General features: G+C 54.6%; 1 protein-coding gene across 2 annotated transcripts in view; it reads left to right on the top strand.

The window, feature by feature from the left end:
* Positions 1-12,966, top strand: part of SLC29A3 (solute carrier family 29 member 3) — a 40,628-nt gene that overhangs the window by 1,093 nt on the left and 26,569 nt on the right. For both annotated transcript variants that reach the window (XM_088019791.1, XM_028109604.2), the window contains exon 2: positions 2,315-2,616. In XM_088019791.1, the coding sequence (XP_087875917.1) occupies positions 2,315-2,616 (302 nt within the window). The remainder of the gene's footprint in view (positions 1-2,314; positions 2,617-12,966) is intronic.

Here is a 12,966-nt window from a genome sequence, read left to right as displayed (position 1 = left end):
CCCTGGCCTGTGACCCAGGTTAGAGAAAATTTCTGGTTCCTTCTTCAGAAGCTCAGTCAAGGCTGAATGGCCCTGGACAAATAGATGTTGTGGAGATGAGAGTGGGCCAGAGTAAGCCGGCCACGGGCCCCGCCCCCACCCCTGTAGCTGGAGCATCTGGAAAGAACCACTTGTCCTTTGTTGTCCTACATGGGTCATAGTTTTTACATTTCTAAACATTAGTTGAGAAATGCGTGTGTGTCTGCACCTGGGCATGCACACTGCATGTGTGCCCACACTGGTTAGTTTGTCAGAGCTGGGCTTCCTGTAGAACAAGGCTAGGAAAGGGCACTGCTCAGCCAGGGGAGTTGAAAATAGACTTGTTGGCTTTCATGCTCGGCCATCTGGCAGCCTCTTGCCTGCCGGCTGCAGGGTACATGCCCCCATAGGAGGGAATATCCTGACCACCCAGACAGAGTCCATTCATTCAGCAAACACTGGTGAGGGTGCCCTGCATCCTCTTCACCTCTGCTCACAGCTCACTGTCCGTGAGGCCTTCTAGAAGGAGGTCTGTACTTGGAGCCAGCAGACATGGGTTCACATTGCCAGCCAGCCTCCTCTCCTGGGTGGGCCTCGGACTGCTTGGCTATGTAACCTCGTCCTTTGCCATTTGGCAGCTGTGTGACCTTGGCCAAATGACTGAACCTTCTGGAGCCTCACTCTTCATCTGTGAAATGAGCCTTAGAGTGGTACCTGTCATGTTGTGCTGTTGTCATGCTCAAGTGCGAGGCACAGACCTTGACATTGCATGAGCACCGGATTTCATTTTAGCTACTGGGAATTCTTACTATTTGAATGTGGGACAAATCAATTGCCTTCAAGGCTTCATTCTTTGCCTCTGAAAAAAGGGAGGCACGAATTCCTGTCCTGCTTAATTCCAAGGAATGTTGTGAGGCTCTCCTGAGATACCAGAGAAGGCCGTGTGCCTCTGTGACAGGGCATTCCCATCTTCCCAGGGAAGGAGGGCCCGGCTTGATGCTGTGAGTCTAAGGCTCAGCCTCCGAGGGGGCCGAGCCAAGTTCATTTCTTGATGTATTGGGGCGGGGGGAGCTACTGCAGGAGAGACTGCAGTGTCCCATCCTCACCTCTGTGGAAGTACTGCCCATTTATCAAGCTGCCGCCATGTCCTAGGTGCTATATAGAGGACAGAAGCAGGCGTGCTACTTCGCAGCCATTCAGCAGCCAGCCAGCCAGGGGACAAGTCCAGGATGGCAGGGAAGATGCTGACGTTCCTGCAGCAGCTGCTACCACGGGCCAGGCACTGGCAGCCAGTTGCAGTTACATAAGCATCGTAAAAAAGGCCTTCCTCGGTTTATAGATGGGGAAATTGAGGCTTGGAAGCATGGTGACTTGCCCAAGTTCATGTAGGCATCCCAGAATTTCAGTTAAGTTTTAGGTGCTGTCACAGATTGGGAGTGGCTGTCTCCTGATGGGATGTGAGGGACAGAGGTGGGGACCCGGGCAGGAGCTACAAACCCAGGCTTGGCCATGGACCTGGTCTGTGACCTTCTGCTCTTCAGACCTTCGTTTCCCAAAAATTAAATGAGGGAGTGTCCTATTAGATCTCTCAAACTGGCTTCTCAAGGCTGCTCTAGACACCATGGTTTTAGTTTTTTGTTTTAAATGTTATTTTATTTGAATGCCTTTATTTTTATTTATAATTTTATTTCTGAATACATAATCCCTTCACATAGTTCAGAATTCCAAAGGCGCGAAAGAGGAGGCAGTGAAGACCCCTCCCTCCCCAGGGGCAACCCCTCGGAAATTTCCCCTGTGTCCTTCCGCAGGATATTCTCCTCCCCACCCAGCCCAACCCTGCCTGCTTTTTGGCACAAATCATAACATATTCTATGCACTTTCCTGCTCCTTACTTTTCTCACATAAAGTTGAAAAGAGTTTGGAGAACATGCTTTGCCTATCAAGGGTCCTAGTTGCCTTTTTTTAATGGCTCCATAGACAGTTGGAGGCCTTGAGCTCAGGTTTGCCCTTCTGGATCGATGGCCGTAGGTCCCACTGCATCACATGGCCTTCCTCCCGGCCAGCCCCCAGCTTGTTGGCTACCTCTGTTGTCCTGCACGGGGACGGGGGTGATGCTTTGGTCACTTACAGTCCCGGCATCTTGTTGGTCTCCCCGATCCTCCCTCTCCCCCTCTAACCATATGCTGTGGTGATGCAGGGTCGGGGCAGAGTCAGCTTTGCGGGACGGGTGAGTCCCTAGCCGGGCCCAGCCTAAGCTTCTGATTGCCTGCCCTGTCTCTGTGTCTCTCTGCTCCAGCCGTGGCCATGGCCTCCGAGGATGACTTTCATCACAGTTCAAACTCCACCTACAGAACGGCAAGCAGCTCCCTCCGCGCTGACCAGGAAACACTGCTTGAGAAGCTGCTCGACCGCCCCCCGCCCGGCCTGCAGAGGCCCGAGGACCGCTTCCATGGGACCTACATCATCTTCTTCAGCTTGGGCATTGGCGGCCTACTGCCATGGAACTTCTTTATCACTGCCAAGGAGTACTGGGTATTCAAACTCCGCAACTGCTCCAACCCAGCCTCGGGGGAGGAATCCGTGGGTTCGGACATCCTGGTAAGGGCGCGTTCATCCGGGGAGCCGGGGAGTGGGTGGGGGCCGTGGGAGCAAGCAGCCCGGATGGGGCGACTGTACCTGGGTGTACCATTCCAGGAAAGTTTGCAGCCTGCTGAGAATATGGATGCAAACCAGTGCGTTGTATGGAGCACGGTAGAAAGACCTCACTCCTGACACACGCTTTGTGTGGTGTGTGAAGCCTCATGCTTCATGTGGTGGGGAAGACATGATTGCAGCCTCCAGCCTGCTTACTATTTAACTTGGGCAGAAGATGCAAGTGGTGATTCTCTGCACTGTCCTATGGTGAGCCCAAGAACCCAGAGTTCATGACTCCAGGGATTTGAAAAGGTAGCTCTGATAGCAGTAAGTTCAGCTGTTACGGAAAATTCCAAAAAAAAGCAGTGGTGAAATGAGATGGAAGCTAATTTTTCTCTCCTGTTCAAGTCTAGAGGGGCCAGCGCAACGCTGGTACGATGTCCCATGTGGTCAGGAACCTCGTTGCTCCACCATATAGAGCTTCCATGGTCAAGGTCATTTCGCAGTCCAAGATGGCTGCTGGAGCTCCAGCGATCACGGCAAGAGGAGAAGGAGAGGCATAAGAACATTCCTGGAAGTAACACACATTGCTTCTGCTTCCATGGCATTGGGCAGAACTCAGTCACATGACCACATGAGCTGCAAAGGAGGCTGCAAAAGTGTAGCCTTTAGATGTAGTCGTTATCCCAGAGGACTGTGTGCCCAGCCAAAATGGGAGGTTGTACAGCTGTGGGAGACAGGGGAAATGAAGACTGGGGGGTCAGTAGTCTTGTCACCAGGGGAGGGATCACTGTGACTCAGAGCAGGTGGACTAGAAGGGAGGGGATCTTCCAGGTGGGAGGGAAAGCCTGAGCAGAGGCAGGATGGGGGGGTGCTCAGGTGTGTGAGGGGCAGTAAGGCACTGAGTTTTCCTGTATGGGGGGTACACGTAAGGGAAAAATAAGGCTTGAGATCATTGCCTGGGCCCTGAAGTCATTGCTTGGGCCTTGAATGCCAGGGTGAGGCATGAACATTGTGTTTAGTGTTTGGTGACAACAAGCCCCCTCCCGCCATCGGGGCTGCTCACTCTGTGGCGTGACTTTTCCCTTGGGCAGGGGCAGTGTTAAAGACAGGAATTACTCTGCCACTTGTTAAGACGTAAGGAAGGCTTAACTCAAGACGGTTGCAATAAGAAAGAGAGATCGGGCTCAACTCCAGATACTACAAGACATGTGGGGATTTATAGCCAAGGAGCAGAGTGAGAGCTCAGTGGATGGAAAATTAGAGGAATTGGTGGATGGAAAAAAGAGGAGCCATCAAGGGCAGGGGGGTTCTTGCTAAAGGCAGGCCAAGGGCATGCACACCAGGGGTGGGGGATGAGGAGCTTACTCAGATATTGAGGGTGGTCAGATCAAGGATGGGGGGCTTCTGCATAAATGGACTTAGCAGGATTCTTGCTAGGACTGGGCTGGGCAGGTGGAAGACAGGATGGAGGCCAAGGGCAAGGCCTAGTGGAGAAGAGAGGCTCAGAGGTTTGGGTGATCTCTATCAGGAGCCTCAGGGTCCACAGCTGATCTAGGCTGGTGTCTGCTCTCTCTTGGAAGCTCATGGATGGGGGTAGTGTGGGCATCTCTGAAGGCATGCCAGGCTGGAGGGTTGCCAGCTGCCCCCTCCTCCAGGGGACGAGAAGAGGGAACCCTAGCAGACCCTAGCCATAGCCAGGCATGTGGCTCACCACCCCCTTGAAATCCCTGACCTAACCCCAAAGAACTTTCCCCAGTTCTGTAGGGATAAATCTAACACAATGACTGGAGCAGTCCTGTTATCTGTCTCCGGGACTGTATATGGCCACACATTGAAATCACACAGGGAGCTTAAAAAAATCCCAGTCTGAGCCCCACCGCAGCGCCTGGGATTGAATTAGGCTGAGGTGCGGAAGGGACAGAGGCGTTCTAAGACTTCACACCCCCTCCCCTGGCCTCAGCCCCTTGGTTCTGACACCCTGCCAAGGCCTGTTTGTGTCAACTGAGGGACTCTTAGAGGCCCCCAGGGCCAGAGCAGCGTAGTGTAGACCCATTTCCACAGCTGAAGAGGTATCCTGGGAAGGTGGTCCAGGACTTGGGAGCCTCCTACTCAAGGTGTGGTCCCTGGACCAGGCGTCACCTGGGAGCTTGTTAATGATGCAGGCCCCACCCCAGGCCAGCTGAGTCAGGAGCTGCAGGCTACCAAGCCCCCAAGGTGACGGACCGGCCCCTTTGAGTTTGAGAAACCCTCGCTAGGGCGTGGCTTCCCGAAGTCGACTGCGCGGGCTCCAACCCTGCCTTTGCTAGGGCCTAGCTCTCTGGCCTCTGGGCTGCCTCGGCTTCCTGGTACAGAGCAGGAAGATGCTACTACCACCGGCTCAGTAAGGTTGTGAGGATTTGGTAAATTAATATGCACACAAAGCACTGAGCCCAGGCTCTGGCACCGCCACTCTAAGTGCTGTGCAAACATTATTATCATTGTCATCACTTGGGGGGATGGGGCACCCACTGCCGAGCTGCATGTGGCCCTGGTGTATTTCCAGACGTCTGGCTTAGCTGGGGTGCTTTATGAGCCACTTTTATATACCCGTGACTCAAGCATCCCAGTTCCTGCCAGCCTCGGTAAATTGCCCAGCGCACTTAGGCTTCTTCCAGAAGATCTCCGTCTGTCTGGACCAGCACCCGGCCATGGCGGCCCCCAGGGCTAGACTGAGTGTGCACCTGTCTTGTCCCCTCCCCTGTCCGTTTCCTCGGCCCCCGGAGCCAGTGCCTGGGAGTGGGGCCTCGAGCAGTGGACGTCTGCCTCGAGCTGCTCTCGCTGCATGGCAGCCCCTTCCCAGCTGCAGGCACTTAGCATTCCAGGCCCTGCTAGGATGCTTTATTGCCTCTTTCCAAGTGCTGGCAGGTGCAGATGTAGTACCTGCGGTCCCCGGAGCTCCTGGCTCTTGGCATCAGAGATGAGAGACCTGTCACCCCTCGATTCATGGGCCGGGTCTGGGAAGCAAGCATGCTGGGGCGTTTCTGCATTTCGCAGGCCATTTTTCTTTGCCTAATTCCTCATTCCTGCCACCCACCTCCCCAGTTCGTTCCCACTCTCTTCCTGATTTCCCTGCAAGAGGTGGCTGGTCTGCTCTGTCACCTGAGGGCCACTGTGGGGGAAGGAGGGGGAGGAGTCAAATGAGTCTGTCTCCAGCCACCACCTGCAGCTCAGTTAGCTCCGAATGTTGGTGTTTTTTTTTTTTTTCTGTACTTTTAATATTTCCCAGGGACGGATACCTTTGGCTGGGGAGTTTGGCTGAGTAGGAGTGTTGGTACAGACCCCCTCCCCTCCAATTTAGGTGACTTTCAAGGTCACCTCCCTTCCCAGGCTCATTCCCTTCTGCCTAGGACAGTTTGGGGGATGGTTTAGAAAGCGTCCTGCTCACCTGCTTCCTCATCTCTAGTCCCTGGAATCAAAACTTTGAATAACTCCGCCACAGGCCTTTGGGCCCAGAGCCCAGAAAATTAGAGAATAAACAAGGAAGAATTTCTCTGAAGAGGTGGTGCCGCAGGGCGCCATGGTGGCCACCATCTTCTGAGCCCGACTCTGGGTCCACCATGCTCACAGGGATGTTAAACTCGCCTCTCTTTAACTGTTTAGACAAAAAGCCACGCTCAGAGAGGTTCAGTAACCTGCCTCCAGTCACATAGTGAGCAAGGGCAGTAGGGAATGTCACAGAGAATTCAAATGGACAGATGATTGCAAAATTGGTCAAGCTCAGAGAGTGGCATAGAGGGGGCAGCCCTGGAGACGGGACGGCCCCACGCCCTGTCTCCGCCAAATGGAGAGCCTGCCCTTGGTCTGGTCTCGTTTTCCACCCTGGGAGATCAGGTGCCTCCGCTCTACCCCTGGATTCTGGACCCAACTTCCAAGCTATCAGTGTCCCTGATCCCTTCCCTACCCCTGCCCCCAGGTCCTCCCTTGGCTCTGGGCTCTGTAAGCCGTCCCTGATCCTGTGGGGCACTTCTCGCCCTCCGCTTGGCCTCTCCTGCAAGCCCGTCTGGGCTGCCCCTGGGCCAGGGAGTATAAGCCAGACCCGACCCTCTTTCTACCTCTGAGAGGAGAGGGAGCACGCCTTCTCTTAGTCATTCCCTGCCACGAGCCCTCCGTGGCCACCTCCTCACACATTCTTCTGATGCACCTTGGCCTGTCCGGGGCTCCTCTCGGAAGGGACTGCAGGACATGACCAGGTCATGGGTGGGACCCACAGTCTGACTTGGTATCAACAGGGCCAGGACCCAGGCCTGGAGATCTGCTGCTGCCCCATCCATCCCCCAACCGGTGGGAGCCCCACTAGCCCGGTCTGAGGGAGTGGAATCTCTCCTGCTGCCACCCTTCTGAGTTAGGGGGATCCTCAGACCCCTAGAGTCCTCAGTCCCCAGAGCCCACTTCCCCCTCTGGCACTTGCCACACAATTCATGGTATTGAGTGTCTGTCGTGAGGGGGCCACTGCTCAGGACTCCGCCGGCCTTAGCTCATTTAACCGCACGGCACCTGTGTGAGGCAGGGGTATTATTATCTGTGATGAGAGTATACCCAGTTCCCTGATGGGCCTGCCTCCCCCACTAAACTGTGAACTCTTTGCAGTAGAGAATGCAGCTCTCCTGCCATACATCCCTGTGCCCTGGGCACAGCTAACCCAGTGCCCAGCACATAACAGCAACAAGAAAAATCTGTTGCATTAGTTCCTGTATGGCTGGGGAGGAAACCCCATCACCTCAATCCAAGATAGGGATGGCATGGGTCTGCAAAGGAGCCGAAGAAGATCTGGGGGTCATAGTGGCCACCACCATAGTGGCCACTTTCACGTGGGTTGGCATAGACATGAAGTGAGATCTCTTTTTTTTTAATTTTTAATTTTAATTCAATTAATGGGACATATAAAGCATTATTGGTTTCAGAGGTACAGGTCTGTGATTCATCAGTCTTGTATAACACCCAGTGCTCATTACATCACATGCCCTCCTTAATGTCCATCCCCTGGTTACCCCATCCCTCCACCCCCCTCCCTGAAGTGAGATTTCTTCTATAGGGAAGGGACCCAGGCTGGTCTGGGTGAGCGGGGCGGGGTGGGGGTGTCCTAGGACATCCCCTCATTACAGCACCTTAGTCCTGGCCCAACCCCTCAGCACCCCCCAAAAAGGCAGGAGAGCATGAGTTACGAAGTCTATCCTTACGAACAAGGGCAGACATCCCAATTCAGAGACGTGGGGTTAAGAGGAACCAGGATGAACTAGTTTGGAAAAGAGGAAACTGGAAGACAGATTATCAGAGGTCTTGGCAATGACCTGCTGACTTCACAAAGTCCCTGCCATGAAGCCCATGCCTACCCGCCTTTGGACCTACCATCTTTATCTGCAGGATAACCTGCTGGGTTAGGGACTATCTTCCCCAGTTTCCTGATGGAGAAACTGAGGCTCACCATGGCCATTTGCTAGCAAGTGACAGAACTGGGCTCGGGAGCAGTCTGGAGGTGAGCAGAGCCTGTGCTGCTAACCAGCATGCTTTCTGGCCTCTCCAGCTACCCTGGTGGAATAGGCTAGAATCCTCTGGGGAGCTTTTAAAGCCCACCCGCCTGCCCCAACCACCCACCGGGTTCTGGTGCAGTTGAAGGAGGGGCCTGGGCACAAGCATTTTCAAGTTCCCAGGTGAGGCCAACATCTAGCCACGTGATCCAAGTGAAAGGTTACCTCATGGGGGTAATGAGGAGCTGTTCTCTGCCCCTCACCAGAGCACCCACCCTATAGACTTAGGCTACGTGATGAGAGTTCTCCGGAAGAACTTCCTCCAGGGCAGGTTGTCAAAGCTCCCCTCCAGACCCAGATATCACCGGGAGAGAAGCTCTCACCATGTGCTAAGGCACTGGTTCATTCGGGATTTATTCAACAACGGGCCGTGTGCCAGAGGCTTTATTTTCATTATCCCTTTCCTTACTATAGCTGTGCAAGGGATAGGTATTATACCCATTTTACAGAGAAGGAAACCAAGGCTCAAAAAATGTAACTTGTTCCCAAGCAGAAAGGAAGTGACAGCTAGGACTCAGACTGGGCTGTCTGAACCCAGACTGTCACATGCTCTCAACCCTGTGCTCCAGGCCAATGCTTTCGAGTGTTTCCGGACTGGTTTTGCCCCGTGCATACCTCACCGGCAAGACTTCCATGTCTGTAACGGAAATGGCAGCATCCGCACGCAAGAACAGTCTCTGGCTGGAGTTTTCAAGGAGGAGCCGGTGATCACCCATGATGACCTTTTAAGTGGCTAAAGCCAGCTGGGCTGAGGATGGAGAGCTGCCTTTGGATTTAACCTCTAACCTTGTGTAGGTCTGCGGTGGCCCTGGGGAGCAGTGCTGAGGGGGAGGGGTAGACGCTGGACAGAGCTGGAGGATGGGGGATGGGGGAGGGAGGCAGCTTTCTAACTCATGCGAGAGGAGCAAGACGGGAGTTCCAGGGAACTGTGGTCAAGATAGGGGATGGATTTTCTGGTTTGGTTTTCTTTTTTCTTCAGGAGAAACGGCAGCCGGCTTGTGCGCTCGGCAAGTGAGGTCCATGAGCGGAGGGCATGGGCTCCGGGGCACAGGGAGGGGGGCCCAGAAAAGAATGCAGGTGAGGGGCGCCTGGGTGGCTCAGTCAGTTAAGCGTCTGCCTTGGGCTCAGGTCTCGATCTCAGGTCCTTGGGATGGAGCCCTGCATTGGCGGGGAGTCTGCTTCTCCCTCTGCGCACCCCCCCCCCCAACTAGTGCTCGCTCACTCTCTCTCAAATAAATAGAATCTTTAAAGAAAAAAGGAATGCAGGTGATTCATCCTTAGGAACAGGAGAGAAGGCAGCCAAAGATAAAAGGAAACAAAACTGTAGTCATGACCCATTAGGTGGATTTCATATTCTTTAGTGGGCTGCAACTGTAATTTGAAAAACCCCCGCTCTGCCTGTTTGCCTCCAGCCGGCCATGAGGATGCGTTTTTGCCCGCATTTGACAGGGGAGGAAAGCGGAAGCAATAAGTAACTTGCTGATGGCCCAGGGCTGTGAAGCCCAGAGCGGGGCTCTGACCCAGGGGTATCTGAGTCTGCATCATGTTTCCTGGCACACTTGGCAGATGCCCAGATTCCCAGATTCCCAGATCCTGCCGTGCTGCCTCCTTCTCTTCACGGTGGGCCTGGGCTACTGTTGCCAGGTGCTCCTGGTATATCGGGGAACCACTTCTCTGAGCTACCTGCTGTTCCTTGAGAAGCTTGCACCATTGTGGAACGTGATGCTCCTGCAGACCAATCCTAGAGCCACTCAGGTCCCTCCAAATGGAAAACACGCATGGTGGACTCCACTTGGCAATCCACTTTTTAAGAGCAGAATTCCAAAGCATGGTGCTAAACCCAAATCAAGGCAGGATTTGGTCTGAGCCCTGTCATCCCAGAAGGGGAGATGGCAGAGACAGTCCAGGGGTCAGCAGGAGGGGACAGGGCTCCAGGCTTCCTGCCCAGGGCATGGGTGCTGCCATGGGGCAGAGAGGGTAGGTCCCTCCCCCGCAGCCGCGCAGTGGCTTGGGCTAGCGGGATGGCTCCTCTCAAACCATTTTTTTTTTAAATTAGAACCAAAACTGAGTCCTTTTTTTTATTCCCCTCTCCACCCTCTGATTCTCGCTGCAGACGCAGCCAGCATGCTCTTCCCAATAAATACCCCTGTGATGGCTTTTTCTTCTGTGTTTAGCTCTTGCTGCGTCCTGCAAAGGGAGAGAAAAAGCCCGACTTGAAATGCTGTCAGTCATGCCTTTGGTGGCCTCGACTTCTCAAATTCTCTTTTTATTTTCTCTGTGCGTGCTCACGGCCTCAGCTTCCTACCTGCACCTTGCTCCCTGGCCCTCCCTGGGCTATCGATCGCTCCCCAACACCCCCCCCCCCGCCCCCCGCCCGCCTTCGATTTTATTTCCTTCCGCACTGGTCCTTGGAATCCAGAGGCGATTTCCTCGACAAATTAGAACATGGCCCGGGGCCTTAAGTGCTCAAGTGTCTCCTTAACGTGATTGATCATCAAGTGTATCCAGAGAGCAGAGCCAGATCAGTCTTTGCCGGGTGCCTTCGTTATGGGGATCATCCTCTGGGAGGGGTCTGTGGTGGTGGCGGGGGCTGGGGAGGGGTCCTAGCAGGCCTCTTGGGGGTCCTCTGTGAGCACACACGCACTCACCTGAGGCCTGTAGCGGCCTGTGAGCCTGGGGCTTCGGCCTCCCTGCAGGCATGTTGGGTAAGCAAGTGCTGGCTGGGTCTTCTCAGGACTTCTCCCTCTTCCTGGTGGTTCTCCTGTGTTTCCTTCTATGGAGAGCAGCTGGAGCACCCCCTGACCACCTCCTCTTTACTCACATGCCATATCCCTGGGCCCTGTCCGCCGCTCTCAGCCCTGGGACACCAAAGCATGTGGGCCCTCTGGGTGGTGCAGAAGCCACCCCTTCCTGCGAGGGCGGTGCGGTAAGCGGGGAGTCTCCTTGGAAGGCCTCGCCCTGGCCACGTGGTCAGGCTGCAGAAGAGGAAGGACAGCCCGGCCTGAGCATCAGCAGTGGCCGAGCCCCGAATCAGCAGTCACTCCGCAGAGGTCGGCATCACTTGCGTGTGGACTGACGGGGCTCCCTGTTGCTCTGACCCCTCCCTCGAACTGGTTCTGAGCCGTTTCTCTGCCTGCTGAGGTTTCAGCCTGAAGGGGGGGGTAGGGGAACAAAAAGGGTGAAAATCAAAGAGCAGCTTGCCTTGTCGGGGAGGGGTTTGGTGGAGGGGTGGGGCGGAAGGGTTGGCAGGAGTCCTGTTTCCATTTTCCATGCTCACCTCTGGTGGTAGAAAGACCTGAGGTTCGGGAGAGCTGGTTCTGTTTCTTACTGTGTTTCACATTTGCTGGGTGACTTAGGGCTCTATTTCCTTATCTAAGAAACTAGGTGGAGGTTGGCAGACTTTTTCTGCAAACGGCCAGATGGCACGTGATCTCTTTCACAGCTACTCTGCTCTGCACCACAGATAATCCATCAGCAAATGGGCCTGACCAGTTTCTAGTATTTACAAAAATGGAGGCGGGCAGATTTGGCCCCAGGGGCAGTTGGCTGCCCACCCCTGGACCAGACACTCCCTTTACAGGTCTTTCCCCACTAGTGTTCCGAGATCTGTTATAGAGGGACCTACCGTGCTGAATTTCTGTTTGGAACTCGGATCGCTGCCTGACATATCGTTCATTTATTTGTGTATGCATTTGCCGACGGTCTCCTTGACCAGACCATCCATTCCATGAGAGCAGGAACTTGGGGACTGAATCCCATGTGCCTAGAATATCTACTGAGTTCAGCAAATACATGCGGAATGGTGAATTAATCTGTAAGTGTTTGTGGAAGACCTGTCTGGTGCTGGACTGGCGAGGAGAGGGAACAGGCAGAGGACCCTGCTCCCGGGATGGTGCACCATGGTGCCACGCTCAGGGGTCTGGAATCATGGTGGGGTTTGGAATCCTGGTGGGGTTGTTTTTTGGGCACACTTAGGTGACACCGGAGCGGATGCCCTTCACTGCCCGGTTAACTGTACGTGCTGCGGATAACAGGTCGGTCATGCCTGACACTTTGGGGGTCCCCTTTGTGTTGCTCTGTGCTCCACCCCCACGCTCAGTCTGTCAGCAAGTTTTGTTAACCCCACCTTCCCAAACGTCTCAAGCGCCTCTGGTTCTCTTCTCCATGGCCAGCACCCCAGCCTCAGCCTTGCTGGCTGCTGGCTCCCAGGGACCCCCCCCCCCCCCGCCCCGCAAACCATTCTCCATTAGCTACAGAGGTGGTCCTTTAAGACGTAGAACGAAGAGGCTGTCTACTGCGCCAGGGAAAGAGACAAGCTCCGCAGACAGAGAGCTGGGTTTGAGCTGTGTGACTCTGGGCGAGGGCCTGACCTCTCTGAGCCTCAGTTTCCTCATCTGCAATAGGACTCATCCCTGGGAGGGGTGCTATAAGCATCAACGGAGTGAATACGTGAAAAGCGCTCAGAACAGCAGAGTGTGGGGAGGGCTCCGTGACTGTGCACCAGCACCAAGTTTCCCAGCCGCTTATGATCCGGCAGTGGCTTCCCGTTGCACTTAGAATAAGATCCAAACTCTGACCCCAGCCTGTTCACCCTGGCCTGCCCCTGCCTCCAGCCTGGTCTCCCCACTCTCTCCCTTACTCTCTGAATCCAGGATCAGCCTGGTTTGCCAGGTGCTCGAACACACCAAACTCACTCCTGCCTTGGGGCCAACCACATGCTGTTCCCTCTGCCCAGAATGCTTTTCCC

Source organism: Eumetopias jubatus, unplaced genomic scaffold (genome assembly GCF_037043125.1).
Source record: "Eumetopias jubatus isolate StellerSeaLion01/CBP00866 unplaced genomic scaffold, mEumJub1_p1.0 scaffold_17, whole genome shotgun sequence".
Classification (NCBI taxonomy): domain Eukaryota; kingdom Metazoa; phylum Chordata; class Mammalia; order Carnivora; family Otariidae; genus Eumetopias; species Eumetopias jubatus.
Note: the sequence above shows the minus strand (reverse complement) of the source record. Positions and strands in the feature narration are given on the sequence as shown.